Source organism: Telmatherina bonti, assembly GCF_933228915.1.
Source record: "Telmatherina bonti genome assembly, chromosome: 21".
Lineage (NCBI taxonomy): Eukaryota > Metazoa > Chordata > Actinopteri > Atheriniformes > Telmatherinidae > Telmatherina > Telmatherina bonti.
The window spans coordinates 5,545,848-5,561,855 of record NC_136630.1 but is presented as its reverse complement, the minus strand read 5'-3'; the positions used below and the strand labels follow the sequence as shown (position 1 = coordinate 5,561,855).

At 42.6% G+C, this 16,008-nt stretch overlaps 2 protein-coding genes across 2 annotated transcripts in view; both read right to left on the bottom strand.

Moving 5' to 3' along the window:
- Positions 1-6,774: 6,774 nt before the first annotated feature.
- Positions 6,775-12,918, bottom strand: arf2b (ARF GTPase 2b). The gene is made up of 5 exons (XM_079260931.1): positions 12,836-12,918; positions 10,974-11,131; positions 10,210-10,320; positions 8,921-9,045; positions 6,775-8,664 (listed from the first exon to the last, which is right to left on the bottom strand). The coding sequence occupies exons 2-5, from the start codon at positions 11,119-11,121 to the stop codon at positions 8,503-8,505; spliced, it is 546 nt and encodes a 181-aa protein (XP_079117057.1). The 5' UTR covers positions 11,122-11,131; positions 12,836-12,918; the 3' UTR covers positions 6,775-8,502.
- Positions 12,919-15,302: 2,384 nt separating this feature from the next.
- map3k14b (mitogen-activated protein kinase kinase kinase 14b) overlaps positions 15,303-16,008 on the bottom strand; it is a 20,966-nt gene continuing 20,260 nt past the window's right edge. Inside the window, exon 16 of the mRNA XM_079260855.1 lies at positions 15,303-16,008. This exon is cut by the window's right edge and continues 2,413 nt beyond it. The gene's annotated coding sequence lies outside the window, so the exon portion shown is untranslated.

Sequence of the window (16,008 nt, the reverse complement as noted above, 5' to 3'; positions counted from 1 at the left end):
CAGTGTCTTCTTGTGACAATAACTGCAGCCATGTGAGTAATAACACACACAGACTGTCTGCATGTCCTTCTGAAACGTTTAGTTTCTATCAGCAACATGTTCTCCCAGGTTTACTAGATCCCGTTGCGGGCGTTAAATGAATATATTTACATTTTCTCCTCACAACACACATAGAACAGGCTGTGAATGCCCCATATTAAATATTACATTTAGACGTGCTGCTAATAAATCAGCTTGTAATGCTTTGTTTTGGGGTTTTTTTTGTGTTTGCATTTACTACATATTACACGTTTTAATATGTGCAAACCTTTAGTAGATCCGGGCAGAAGAGTTCTACAGCATGCATAAGCCCACTGCGTTTTTATCAGGTGGAAATATCAGCATTTAGTAAATCAGCTGTATGACTTCTTGCTATTCATATAAAAAAAAAAAAAGAAAAAAGGTGTGTGTGTGTGTTGGGGGCGGGGGTAATCTGTGCATGATGTTACATCAAGTCAGCTCCATCTTGCCATGTTGACATTTAAACATGCAGTTTATGATACTTTTCATGAGAACGGGTCTCTGGGAGATGACTTAGACTGGTCCAGTACGGACTTACTGGGCAGAAATGGGACGGATGGTTTGTCAAAAATAAAAATATGTCTGCGTTGGAGCACAAATCAACAGCAGAAACTGTCTTAGATCGTATTTCAGCATCAAACTGGGGAACATAGTCAGTAATCCTTAAGATGACTGACATTGTTCATAATGTGGATTTTACGGACATAATGAAGATTTCTGTACAGAAGAGACCAGAAGAAGTGCTTCTAAAAGGACAGGGCATGTTCAGTGAAAGCATCTGCAGGTTTTCACGTTGTGTCTGAAAAGTCACGTTGATCAGCTGTTTCTGTTTAGAAAGCTTCACAGGGTTGTTTGATCTGTTGTTGTTATTTATTCCTTCATTATTGTATTCACTATCCTTCATTATTGTCATGTCATTAATGTGTTAACACAACTAAATAAAGAAAACCTCGGTGTAAACTAGTAAGTAAATACGTAAAGGTTTATTTGTAAGCACCTTTCAAATAAAAATCACAAAGCGCTTCACAACCAAACACAAAACATTAAAACAACATTAAAAAACAAAACAAATTTAAGAAAAAACATTAAAACAAATAAAACTAAGTAAAAGGAAGATTAAACTATTAATCTTTGATATTATTTTCTGTGATGAGACTTGGTACATTTGGAGGGCGGGACGGGGCCTACAGAACTTTTCCGCCCCGGGGCCCAACAGGAGGTAAATACGGCCCTGCTCGTTTCAATATGAAACACAAGAAATCTTCGAAATTCAAACTCATTTCTACAACGCAAAAACTCAGAGATGCAGATTAGAAGCCCCAACCTGCCTGTTTTTGCATGATATAAATCCATGATTGCCTTGCAGCTAAGATAAAAATCAGAACAACACAGACCAGGTTTGTGCCTTTAAAGCCGAGCGGAGACCTGATGGTGCTGCAGTGATGCAGCAGAGTACAGCTGCTGCGATCTGCAGGCGCAGAAACTCTGAGCTTTAACCAACAACAAGGCAGAATTACCAGAATTTACCTGGAATCTTCCTTTATTCTCCACAGCAGCAGATCAACAGCACCAGTCCCAGTCAAACAGCCAGTATGCAGAGGCTGCCGGTACCAATCTGCCCAGGAAGTAAAGCCTGTGTGTGAACAGGTGTGTGTGGAGAAGAAAAGGCCCCGGTGCACCTGAAAGAAGCAAGTATCAGTGTACCGGTCATGATTTCCTGTCACATTAATGTCAGTGTTTGAGTCCGTGGTTCTGTTCCCGTCTAGAATAAATTCCCATCCCATTCCACACGCAGCGTAATCTGCTCTCCTGGAGGTCGGACCAGTAAACTAACAGCTAAACGACCAATAAAACAAGTACATCATCTAAATTTATTAAATTATTCTCTAAAAACATTTCATTAACCTGAAATTTATGAAGAAAAAAAGTCAACTTTCAATAATATTTTGCCATATTTACAAATTTACAGCATCTTATTTACATATTTTGTTTCCATTCATTTAATTTTGTCTCTTTATTATAGAATTTTTATGTGAAAATATTCTATAATAAATCATTTTATTATATATAAAAAAATTAATTTAACTTGTTTATCATTTTGTTTTATTAAATGTTGTCAACTTAATCTACATGTATTATATTTTTAAGTTTTTAATGTATTTATTTTTATCTGTCTATGTTTGATAAATTGGACATTTCCACACGGATGGAAGCAGCGATATTTATTCTCAGGTATCTGCAGGTGAACAATCCAGGATTTCACATGATGATGGAGAAGTTGCTTTAAATGTACATACATGTGCATTTCCACATGTGAAGCACCTGAACCCACTCACCTGGAGGCTGATAAAGTCAGAGAAGTTCAAAGTTCAGGCTCGGTTCAGGTTCTTTTAAGGCTCGGTTCAGGTTCTTTTAAGGCTCGGTTCAGGTTCTGTTCAGGCTCGGTTCAGGCTCGGTTCAGGTTCTTTTCAGGCTCGGTTCAGGTTCTGTTCAGGTTCTGTTCGGGCTCGGTTCAGGTTCTGTTCAGGCTCGGTTCAGGTTCTGTTCAGGCTCGGTTCAGGTTCTGTTCGGGCTCGATTTAGGTTCTCTTTCAGGCTCGGTTCAGGTTCTGTTCGGGCTCGGTTCAGGTTCTTTTCAGGCTTGGTTCAGGTTCTTTTCAGGCTCGGTTCAGGTTCTGTTCAGGCTGTTTTCAGGCTCGGTTCAGGTTCTGTTCAGGCTCGGTTTAGGTTCTCTTTCAGGCTCGGTTCAGGCTCGGTTTAGGTTCTGTTCAGGTTCTGTTCAGGTTCTGTTCGGGCTCGGTTCAGGTTCTGTTCAGGCTCGGTTCAGGTTCTGTTCGGGCTCGATTTAGGTTCTCTTTCAGGCTCGGTTCAGGTTCTGTTCGGGCTCGGTTCAGGTTCTTTTCAGGCTTGGTTCAGGTTCTTTTCAGGCTCGGTTCAGGTTCTGTTCAGGCTGTTTTCAGGCTCGGTTCAGGTTCTGTTCAGGCTCGGTTTAGGTTCTCTTTCAGGCTCGGTTCAGGCTCGGTTTAGGTTCTGTTCAGGCTCGGTTCAGGTTCTTTTCAGGCTCGGTTCAGGTTCTGTTCAGGCTCGGTTTAGGTTCTCTTTCAGGCTCAGTTCAGGTTCTGTTCAGGCTCGGTTTAGGTTCTCTTTCAGGCTCGGTTCAGGCTCGGTTTAGGTTCTGTTCAGGCTCGGTTCAGGTTCTTTTCAGGCTTGGTTCAGGCTCGGTTCAGGTTCTGTTCGCCCTGAAGTGACTCCATGTATGCGAGCGATAAGTGCTTGCGGTACCAGAATGTTCTACATCTGTTTGCAGACGATCCAACTTTATTCTGGATAAAATCATAAACTATGTAGAAAATATGGAGGCAGCCTTGGTGACGCGACCCGCGGGTTTCTGAAAAGTTTAATAAAAACTCCTGGGGCGGTTCCTACCGCTGCCATAAGGCAGCTTCAGGTGTGCTGTCTCTGCTAAAAACACAAAAATGGGCAAAGAGGTGGAGGTGAGGGGGGGCTGCGAGCGTCGGGATGGACGATTGCCATCATGGTTAAGTCTTAGTGGTAACCATGACGACGCAGAGCAGTGCAAACCAACACGGGGAATGTTTGGTATTAACTACAGTCTCACTCCAGTAGCTATTAATCACTGTAAAACTCAATGCATTTCTAAAGGTTATCACACAAAAAAGTTTCAAAAACTTTCATATTTTCACTCTTTCTGGATTTTTTTTATATTTAAAACTTTAAAACAGTGAGAGGGAGCAGCAACTTCAAAGGAACCTGACGGAAACAAAACACAGTGAACGGTTAGAAGTAGAGTCTGATGCAGAAAGCCTGCTGGTGTTCCAGATGTTTCTGGATAAACAGCTGGAAGAAAACCAGTTTTTATCTGGAAGAAGCTGCAAAAGGAAACATCTGGAAAATACTTCTGGTCACTTTCAGTCAAACTGCATGAAAACCAAATGTTCTTCCATTTAAATGCATTTTAAAACAACTGCAATCAACCTTACTTAGAAATATTTTATTCATAATGATAAAGACGCAAAGAAATAACCTAAAAATCCAATTTTGCTTGATTTTGTTATTTATTTCACAATAGAGAAGTTTCCTTCAGCTCAGCCTAACTGTGTTCTGTAAACATGAGCAAATGGCTTAAACAAAAGTCCCAGTAAGAAGTGAAGCTGGATAAACTGGGTCAGTGACACGGTTCCGCGTGGAAGTGGGCCACCTGGAACATGTATAGCTCATAATCAAGTCAAAGCGCGTGTTATCTGGTGAACCAGACCCCGCGTGCTGCTTGACCTCTCAGGTAACAGAGAAGGAGTGAAACTACGGAAACCTGCGCGGGTTATGTAAATAAAAATCAGATAAATGAGTCGAAAGCAAAAGAAAACAAAGAAAAAGATGCGTTCACGGCCCGAAACTTCGCTGGGAAAAACGGCTTCGTAAAACTTTAAACGTTTCAGGAGAGCTGAGGTCTGAGAAGCCCGCCGTGCTTCAACCAGCCTGCACCTGTCTGAAACACCTGCTTTGTTTGCATCTCAGGACTCACCTGTGCAGGTAAGGTGTCGTCAGGTGGCGGGTTTCAGGTGTCAGACATCGCGCGCGCGTTTTTTCCCTTCTGCAGAGATTTTAGTTTCCAGTCTGACGTGAAGCAAACCAAGCTGGATGCTGAGACACCGGAGAGCCAAACAACTGTCGGGCGGGGAAAGCGTGCGTCAGGTGTGCACGCTAAGCCACGCCCACTTTCTGCTCACCGTTGCAGGGCCTTCCGGGTGCAGGAAAACTCCTCCAGTCATCTTCCTTTAGTCAGACCAGATGAAGGAAATGTTTACTTGTTTATTTGCATTAATTTTGGTTTTTAAAGTAACTTTTCTGGTTGTTTTCAAGCTTTACTTTTTATTTTTAATCATTAAACATGTCAGTGTTATTTATTAAACTACAGGGTTTCTGCATGTTGGATTATTTCCTCTTCATATTTATCATATTTTCATGTCTTTTCATTCCTGCTGCTTGTTCTTGAACTACCGACATTTTCCATGGATCTGTGGCCGTTTTCCACCCCAGCTGTTGTCTCTCACCACTTTTTAGATATTTTTATGCTGTAAATGTTATTTCTTTATTGATTTGTACATTTACTGCTATTTGTAGCCGTCGCTCCATGTACTTCTTATTTATATTTCTGCTGCATGAAGCTCTAATACAGATGTTTTCATCACCATATTAAACATGAATACAAGTAGAAATACAATGTCTGCAGAAATAGACCAAATGTGAAAGTTTTAATGAAATCTTTAAGTAATGTTTAGATCAGTGGGAACTGAAGAGAATTTAAAAGTGATTTAATACCCAATCAGGACACTTGGTTTGACTTATTTATAAGATCTGATGTTATTCACATCCCTGCATTCTTGCTTTCCCACAGTATGAAGTTTGGTTGCAGATAAACCTTACATCTCTGCTTCAGCTCCAGATTTTCCTTTATTGTCTTGTAGCTCTTGTTTCTACTCCTTTTTTCAGTCTTTTTTAATTTGTGGTTAAACGTCGTCACACACTGATGACAGATTATATCATGACGACAGTTATTTCTGTTTCGCTTTGCTTTTACCAGATAAACATCTGCTTCTAACCCTAACAGGCCAACTGGTTTCTCTCCTGCTGAAGTCTGAGCGGCTGTCTCCACCTAGAGGCCACATGTGGATGGAGGCTGAACTGGTTGTTCTGGGTGTTTTCAGGTTGAACCAGTTTCAGTTTGAGTCACACATTGAAAGGAAAAAACGCATCATGACAGGAATGAACGCTCAGTGTGGCTCCACCTGCTTTTCTCACACGCTGCTGCAGGTTTCGGTGCTACGCCTCTCCCTTTTGGCCGTTTTCTGTAGATGTATGAAACTAGATCAGAGAATAATCCTGTTTTTATGTCTGGAACCGTGACTGAGTGGAAATAATCCAACCTGAAGCTGCTTTGGATCTGTAGGATCACATTACGGTTTAAAGTTCCAGTTGTACCAGTAGTACGTTAACTGATGTGTAAACTGGTGGTCCTCAAACTGGTTTAGATCACAGCCATTGAGACCCCCTCCCCATGACGACCTTATTATTAACCAGATGTTTCTAAAGGCTGGAAAACTGTCAGAATCTTCAGAAACACTGAGGAAAAGGTGGTTGGATTTTCTTTTCCTTACTGGGATCTTCCACACTGGGGGGGCCACTGCACTGGTCTGCATCCTAATGGTTGTGGTGCTGGACCCAGGGGTCGTGCCCCCTGGTGTGGACAGATCTGCATGAAGCCTGGTAGATGATTGGTTGCGTTACACGCTCGGATGTGTTACACGCTGCAGTCGTCCTGTTTGCAGAGTTCTGTATGAATAAAGTTTTGACTGATTCTGTGAGCAGAATCAGTCAAAGGCGCCAACATGACGCCAAACTCATCCGACGTCGTCGTGTTGAAGATGATTTTCTCACTTCAAACAGCCTGGAAACAGATCAACACGGAACATGTTGGCTCACTTCTTGGTGACTCCTGTTTCTACCTTTCAGGCTGATGTGAAACAGCTCTGCTGTTCTGAGTTCTGGACTGATGACCGGGTCAGGAGACCTTCAGACCCTTTCAGAACATTGCAGAGCCGAACTGCATCGGGTCTTCTGGAGCCGATCGCATCGGTTTGCAGGAAAACTAACATCTGAGCTCAGCAGGAAGAAAAACCGAAGAGCAGCTGTTGGATCAAATCATGTTTATTAATGTGTTCAGGAAATCCCCACGGAAACGGTTTACAGGGGAACTTACAGATTTACAATCATTCTTGACAGAAGTGCCAGCTTAACCCCCCCCCATGGTTCGACACCGAGGACGCCTGCTGAATCTCGCGACCAGGTAAACGACACACCCGTTCCCCTGACCGGTCTCTGACTGGTCTCCCACCAAGTCCTTCCAGCTCGTCTTCTCGGTCGCTAAGTACGCAGCGCTACAGTGAGAAGCAGTCGCCTGTAAAGCACCCAGACACGCTAACTGCTCTTTGTTTCCTCCTTTTCTTCCCGTCTGGACAGTTCACAGTTTCGGAGCCTTCATGTTTGGTGCCAATCCTTCATCCCAGCCACAAAAAGCTGGATGCCTTCCAACGTACAACTGCCAACCGCTGCTGAGTGGAAATAAAACTCGTCAAAATCAGTTCAGGCCCCTCCGAGGTGCTCTTACTACTTCCATGTGCAGGATTTGTCACACTGCTCGGATGCTTTTGGTTCAGCGGTCAAAGTACACGTAGAAACGCTAAAACTAGTTACAGAAACAGAATCGACCAACGTGGAACGTCTCATGTGAAGCTCGTGAATGTATCCGGACACCTGTCCTCGGTTAACCGGCTGACGTTTGACAGAAAGCAGAATGATTCAGTACGCCGAAGGTCAGCTCAAAAATATCCAATTTAATCTGGGAATTAAACGGCCGGCAACCAAAAGACCTGAAAGAGACAAGAACTGCACACACACACACACACACACACACACACACACACACACACACACACACACACACACACACACACTCGCAGGGTCTAGTTTCCTTCTGCTCGGACGATTGTTGGCCTGCCTTGTGCTTGGTGATCTGAGGCGGGGGAGGAAGGTAGTGTTCACTGCAGAACCATTTCTAACAATAATCTGCTATATTCCAATATAATAATAATAATAATAATAAAACAAACAGCATGATTTTCAAATGACAGCAGAATGACCGAGGATGGGACTTTTTTCTTCTTCCTTTTCTGCTTTTTGACTTGCTTTGACCTGATACAGGTTAAGATGCAATTTATTGAATCTCTTACTGAGGGGGGGAGGGGGAGGGGGGGGGGAGTCTGAGGTCTCCAAATCTACGAGGTTAAAATGAACATCTGGCGCTGGCGACCGTTGCTAGGTAACGTGTACACTAAAGGGAGGAGGGAGAGCTTGCACCCTTGCTCTTTCTTTGCCGTGTGAAAACCATGCTTCGTCTGGAGAGTAAGGGTGGGGAGAAGGGGGGCCGTGCGAGACAGAGTGGGGGTCGGTGGGGCGGAGGCTGGGTGGATGGAGAAGGGGCTGGAAAACCGGACTGCTGATTCCACAGGAGGTGTGTAAAAGGCACGCCAGGGTTACTCCCAATCCCAGCCAACACACACAGAGACGCCTTCACACCCACACACACTCGCTGAACACACAAGGTACTCACTCACGCCCGCAGACACACACACACACACACACACACACGCAGCACAGGCTAGAGCCCCGAGAGTACTGACGAGGGGAGAAAACGGGAAGAGGGGATGAAGGGAGGTCTGGAAAGTAAAGAGCGGGGAGCCGGGTGGGACGGGGGAGCGGTGGGGTCTGGGTCCGGTGCTGCCGCTGTGTTGAAACAGACAAAAAAAAAAAAAAAAAAAAAAAAAAACAACAAACAAAAGAAATAAATGAAAACTGGTGGAATGGATCATTTCTGGTTCTTCAGCTGGTTGGACAGCCAGTCCAGGCCCTCGTACAAGCCGTCGCCGCTGGTGGCGCAGGTGGCCTGGATGTACCAGCTGCGCTGGCGGAGGGCGTGTAGACCCAGCTTGTCTGTGATCTCTGCAGCATTCATGGCGTTGGGGAGATCCTGGAGGGAGGAGACGATGCAGGGTGTCACGGTTTTGCATTTAACAACTATTCTTTCATATTCCATCTTCATGGAGCTAATTTAAACAGATATTTCCGTCTATGCTTCGCCGACGGCCGATGTCTGATGTAAAACAAACCACTTCCGTGTTGCTGCAGAACTAAAATCAGCTTGATCGCTTCCTCTTTCCGACAAAGTCGGTTTTAAGCTCGGATTACACGTGGACATGCTTCTGGGAGAAGAAATGAAGTTTCACCTGTTTATTTGCAAAAACGAGCAGCACGGCATCTCTGAGCTCATCCTCAGCGAGCATTCTGGACAGCTCCTCTCTCGCCTCGTTCACCCGCTCTCTGTCGTTGCTGTCCACCACGAAAATAAGCCCTGAAAACACACACAGCGTTTAGAACTCAGGTTATGATCACCTCTTTGTATTTTCTGAATAATTCTTACTTCAAGAGAAAACATTAATATTCTGGTTTTAAGACATTTGTGAGAATTATCTGCTATATTGGCAACAAAATATCCACAATATAAAATAAAACATCCAAATTTCCATTGGCTGTAGTTCAACTCAAACACGTTGGGGAACGTCCTGATGAGCCTGATGTGGAAACACACAGCAGAGTCATCAGGCTGCAGGTCGGTGCAGAGGAGTGGAACAACAAAAATGAAACTACGCTTCCTGACTCGGCTGCGACGGGTCCCACTGAAGCCGGAAGCTGATACACACTGAAGTCATGCGTTTAATAATTCAGAACAGATGGGTTTCTTATTTAAGGCTGTCAAGTTAAAAAGCAGATCCTGAGCAGCTGCAGTCCTTCGGTTTGCAGACCAGGAGAGACGGAGGCATTAACACCAACAGTAAACAAAGCACCAGCTGGTTGGAGGGTCCACCAGAGGCAGCTGGTCTGCAGGATCTACAGCGGTCGAAGCGAGATTATTATTTTAATGAAAGGAAACTGAAAAACTGAACAAAGCACCGTTAGCTTTGTACGACTGTCACCTGTTCACCCAAACGTCATCTGAATGTAACCTGAGGACACGGTTTGTGAGCGACGCTCCGTTTGTTGTGGAGAATTACAGGAAGTAGAAACAAAAGAAAAGCCGCTCTATGTGGGTGAGATTCGACTGATCTCTAAACAGCACGTCTGAAAAAAGCACCATGCTGCTCTGACAGTTCATTACAGAGACTGGTCGGTGTCGGGACGCCTTCAGCCCAGAATATTCAGCCTTTGGGACACTTCCTGATGTGTGTGTGTGTTGGCATGTTGGAGCTTTATGACACTATTGTTTTCTGTTCAATCAATGTTAAAAAACATCAGTCTAAAATAAAGCAGGAGACATTGTTGTGTATTGAAAACGTTGTGTATTGAAAAGAGACCTGCAGATGAAAACATTTCAGGAAAGGAGTCACACAATACGCCTTTGGAGACCTGAACAATGAGTCACTGACAAGTCGTTCGCCGGGTTTAAGATCATCTTGCACCGATGAGGCGGTAATGTACGCAGACATCGCTGCCAGCTCAGATAAAGCCCCCTCCTCACCTTGAGTGTTCTGGAAGTAGTGGCGCCACAGCGGCCTGATTTTGTCCTGACCGCCCACATCCCACACTGTGAAGCTGATGTTCTTGTATTCTACTGTTTCAACGTTAAAACCTGCAGAGGAAACGTCAGTCAATCAAATCTGATTCAGATAAATATCAAAATCCAAATCTACATCATGTCGTTACAAATCAAATCAAGCCGTATTCAAGTTAATTTAAGTTCCAGTTCTGTGTAGCTGTTTCACAAGTTAGCATCAACTTTAGGTATTGACCATCAATACTTTAATCAGAGCATTAAAAAAAAGTAAGGAACCAAAATAATAATCTTTTCAGGTGATTGTTTCTGATCTGATCTAATTCAGATTGATTTGACAAAGTGACAACACCAAAGTTTAGGAAGTATACAGGTCTGCAGGTTAGACAGGATAAATCCATTGCTGTTTATAAAAGCCGTTTAAAAACACATTTTTGTTCTTTGGCATTTCAGCAAGACTGAGTTGTCATCTGTGTCCTTGTATTTTATTTTTAACTGTTCTTTTTCATGTATCTCTTATTTTACCATTTTATTGTTATTTTATTTTCTTAAGCTGTTTTTGTTCAATTGCTGTTTCTGTACAGCACTTTGGTCAGCTGTTTGTTGTTTTTAAAGTGCTTTAGAAATAAATATGGTATACAGAAAGAGGGAGAAAAAAGGTTTAAGAAAAACAACATAATCATTAAGAAACAGAAATCCTGAAACTTCAGGGGGAAATGTTCATGTCATACCGATGGTGGGAATAGTGGTGACTATCTCTCCAAGCTTCAGTTTATATAGGATAGTTGTTTTTCCAGCAGCGTCAAGCCCGACCATGAGAATTCTCATCTCTTTTTTGCCAAACAGGCCCTTGAATAAGTTTGCAAATACATTCCCCATGGTGGCGAAGCTGTAAAAGAAAAAGGAAACTGTTGCATGTTGTGTCTTCAGTGTAGCACATACCAGAAGGAGAGGAGGAAATACCATTAAGATCTTAAAGGAAACTACTATTGATCAGAATATTTGATGTCACATGTCAGCAGCGCATTTCTTCTGCATTTACAAACAAGCTTCCGTCTGGAAAGTATCAATCCTGGAACAGAGGAAGGCCGATGCAGAACAACAAACATCAGGGAAAAATAGTCAAAAGTATTAAAAACTTTTGACTGAGGAGTGTCGAGTCTTGTTCTTAAACTTAGTACATGCAAATGATTGTTCAAACACTAAAAACAAAAGCAGGTAGGTACTGAAATGACGAGTTCGGAAGGGAAAAAAAGGTTTGAAAACCTGTTGAGCCATTAAAACCTCACTTTATCCATAATTACTCTTCCAGAGCTTCACACTCACCTGAGCATCAACTAGTTTTACTTATGTTTCACATCAAGAGCATCAATTCTGGCATCTCATTCATACAGTTCTGTGGTGATATTAATAATTAAACTGTGTTGCAACATCATCATGGTACACCTGGGAATATTATTACAGTTTACATGCATAGACATCTTCACTTTGTGAGCTTTCTCCTGTTATTCACTGACTTACAGAGCAACACAAAAAACATTTTAACAGGAACGACTTTTAAAAAATAACTAATGAAATAGGAAGAAATATGTGCGCCTGAACCTTTCAGTCTTGTAAAACTATTTCAGACTTTTAGGTGAGCCATGTTGAATGAAGGCCATTTAACTTTCATTTTAAAGTAAAGAAGAACTAAATGAAAAAAGGTGGTGTGTATAAATTCGCCTCGTTTGACGAGCTACGTCTTCTGACGTCATTTCACGCATGCGCACATTACATACCCACTTTTAAAAGATATATTGCGCAGTCCTAACTCTTAAAAAGACTTCATCTTTTTAGTTATTCCAAATAGCATCACCCGTGTTAAATCTACTTTAGTTTTAAACGATTCAAGTGTTACTTCCGCGTGGAAAATATTGAGATGTTGAAAACTGTGTCCCGCAGCAGGTTCCTCCTCGTTCAGCCGGATAAGCCGAAAGGCTAACTGATTAGCCGATAAGAGAGGCCTGTTCCCGGTGGGAAATTAGCAGTGCCAACAAACACCTCCACCTCAAACAGGGGCCGCGAATTCAGTTAAATCAGTTAAACTAAAGTTTGTCTTTACGGTTAAAAACTGAGAAGAAAAGAAATCAATGCTATGCTGCTTGTTTTTAGAGATTCCTGTTAGCGTCACTAAGGGCGGATGCTTCGGCTAGCTGGTTAGCTTGCTAGCCTATGGTAGCTAGCTGCTAGCGGCCAACACAATTCGATAACAATCTGAAGAAACGCGCTGTTTACAGCACTTTATGAAAACATTAGATACCAACATACTATGACAACCGTCGAAGGATTCGAAGCCCGGCGCGGTTTAACACCCGCAGTGACGGATCTGCGATCTTCCGTAACAGGAACTTCAGTCGCCGTTAGCCTAGCCGCCGTTAGCTTAGCTAGCCTAGTTTAGCCGCCGTTAGCTAAATGCCGCGTCACAGTAGAGAGAGAACACCGTGACGTCATGTTACACGCCACTGGAATCGTGCGGTTTGCGCCAGGCCACCATAATCACACACAATGTGAGCCTAAGTGATAAAAAAATAAGCGCGTTTCAGTCGGTTATTACCTCTAGAAAGACAGCTTCTTGCTCTTTCCGTTATCTTCCACTGCCACTCCAAAATGGCGTCTTGCGCAACCAGGGAGACGCCGGCGTACGGGCCCTTCCCACTATGAAGCTACGACCAATCACAGCGCATATGGTAGAACTGATGACCCGCCCTCGTCACTCAGCCGTCCAATCAGCGTCGCAACAGTTCCGTGTGCGTGCATAGTGCACAAAATGTCCAGGAAGTGATCCGGACACAAGTTATTCAAGTTTCAGACAGGCTCTTGAGGAAGCTGATGGTATGACGACGATGGCTGGCCGAAGTTTGACACTGTGTTTCTAAGCTCGTAGCTTTATGTTCAACAGAAGCTGTTTAAGTATGTAAAACAGGCCTGTGCTTGTAGGGCCTGAGGTCAGGAGGTTAAACACCTGCATGAGAAAACTGTGAAATAATTACTGGAAAACTGCATACCGCAAAACCCCCTAAACCTAAAGTAACAAAGCAACAACAGGGGAATATAAAAAATGATAAATAAATAAATAAAACATCCAGAAAGACAAAATGAACGCAAAGGTCAATAGACGAGATGGGAATTGTAGATGGACAAGACGACAGAAACACAAAACATCTGAGGTGATTGGTTAGAAACCTATATGTATATAGATATATATATATATATACAACCTGCAATCAGGTTATGAAGCAACTTGAGAAACTGAACCAGAACAAGGCTGCAGGTCCAGGTGGTGTCAGTCCCAGAGTTCTCAAGATCTGCTCAAAACAACTATGTCCGATTCTCCAGCACCTTTTCAACACCAGTCTGAGACAAAATAGAGTCCCAGTGCTGTGAAAAACCTCCTGCCTTTTTCCAGTGCCTAAAAAAACACAACCAGCTGAACCAAGTGACTACAGACCAGTTGCCCTGACATCTCACATCATGAAAGTCCTGGAGAGACTCTTATTGGCTCACCTCAACAAGCAAGTCAACACCTTTCAGGACCCATTACAGTTTGCATATCGTAATGGACTTGGGGTTGAAGATGCCATCATATACCTGCTCCAGAGAGCACACTCTCATCTGGACCATTCAGGCAGCACTCTGAGGGTCATGTTCTTTCATTTCTCAAGTGCTTTTAATACCATTCAGCCTGCTTTGTTATGTGAGAAGCTCCATAAATTCCAGGTGGATTCCTCCACAACCACCTGGATCTATGACTACCTCACAAACAGACCCCAGTTTGTGAGACTGAAAGGTTGTGTGTCTGAGATGGAGGTCAGCAGCACTGGTGTACCACAAGGAACTGTACTCTGGCCATTCCTCTTCACTCTGTACACCTCAGACTTCCAGTACAACTCTGAGTCCTGTCATCTGCAGAAATACTCTGATGACTCTGCAGTTGTGGGGTGTATCAGGGATGGACAAGAAGCAGAGTACAGAGAACTGGTCAGTCAGTTTGTTAAATGGTGCGGTGACAATCATCTCATATTTAATACCAGCAAAACAAAAGAGATGATTGTTGACTTCAGGAGGAAGAAGAATAAACAAAGCACTGTTTCCATCCTGGGAGAGGAGGTGGAGGTGGTGGAGGAATACAAGTATCTTGGAGTTCAGCTGGACAACAAACTGGACTGGAAATGCAACACTGACTACATCTACAAGAAAGGTCAGAGAAGACTGTACTTCTTAAGGAAGCTGAGATGGTTTAACGTCTGCACCAAGATGTTGTATATCTTCTATAAGTCTGTTGTGGAGAGTGCAGTCAGCTTTGCAGCATCTGCTGGGGTAGTAGCATCAGAACCAGAGACTTGAAGAGAATCAACAAACTGATCCAGAAAGCTGCTTCTGTGCTTGGAGTAACTCTGGAGCCGCTGGAGCTGATTGTCCAAAGAAGAATGCTGCACAAGCTGATGAAGATGATGGAGGATTCTTCACACCCTCTCCACAACACAGTGAGGAAACAACAAAGTGTGTTCAGTGAGAGGCTTCTTCAGGTCCGATGCAAGACTGAAAGATACAGAAGATCATTCCTGCCAGCAGCCATCAGCCTCCAGAACAAGACCTCCTCCAGTTAATTATTATCTACTACAATATTGAATTTCCCTTTGGGGAATAATAAAGTATTTTTCATTTTATTTTTTCATTTCATTCATTTAATTTCATATATGTATATTTATATATGAACAATATCTGTGGAATAAAGCTGATAAAAACCAACAACCAGAAAGTGTCTCCAGTAATTGGCACAAGATACCTAATTACTGAAATTTTTAAAAAGAAAAGATATTGAGAAAACCAAAAACTAAAGAACTAACTTGAAGTTCCAGACAAAATCCAAGCAAACCAAAAGAAACCATAAAGATGGAAAATTTACACCGGTTTTTCAAGGCAAACGGGAGTGGTTAGGAGCTTAACTTGTCTACTTCAGAGCCCCAGTTTGGCTTAACCCGCCCATGGTTAGAACGTCAGACCCAGATGGCCCCAAAAAGCAAAGGTACACTTATAATTTTTGGCTCCACGTGATCCGATTATTTCCAAATCTGTTAGAAATGAGTATTCCTAAAGCCCATCACACTCCCTCCTCCTAAAGAAACAGAATTACAGGTGTAAGCCTTCAGCTCCACCATCCTTGTGAAGTCTGTCCTCACATATTTTAATGTTTTTACTTACCATCAACAATGCAAAGATATTGAATTTACTTATTTTTCAGCTAAAAAAGAACTGATTAAACACAAGATGCGGGAACAATCATTTTCTTTGACTAAACCTTGGATTATTAATCACTTCTGAGGCTGGTTGACTGTTAGCAGCAGGGGCTCGGAGCTCATGTCTGCACTTTGTTTGCTAAGGGAGGAGCTGCTTGTGCAACTCAGTTTGCCTGTACATCAACCACAGGCCTTTGCAACAACTGTACGGAGAATATTATTGCATGTATATGATAAAGTATTTTTTAAACAGGCAAAACAATAACAAATAACAGATATAGATAAAAATGTATATTTAAGTGATGCAGACAAAATAACTGACATATATATACATTTTATTAAAAATATAAATACATTAATGAACTGAAAGACAAATATAACAATAAATAGAAGGAAAATGTGAAAATGAGAATTCTTTTATGATTTTTTTCTTTACTAAATATTCCAGTATTTCTTAGTGAAAGTTGGTATTTGCTATATTTTCTCCTTG

Coding starts and splice junctions, on each gene's coding strand:
- arf2b (XM_079260931.1), bottom strand. CDS start 11,121: ATGGGGAATGTATTTGCAAACTTATTCAAGGGCCTGTTTGGCAAAAAA. Junction 10,321..10,973: donor CACCACTATTCCCACCATCG/GTATGACATGAA, acceptor TTTCCTCTGCAG/GTTTTAACGTTGAAACAGTA. Junction 8,665..8,920: donor TCGTTTTTGCAAATAAACAG/GTGAAACTTCAT, acceptor TCCTCCCTCCAG/GATCTCCCCAACGCCATGAA.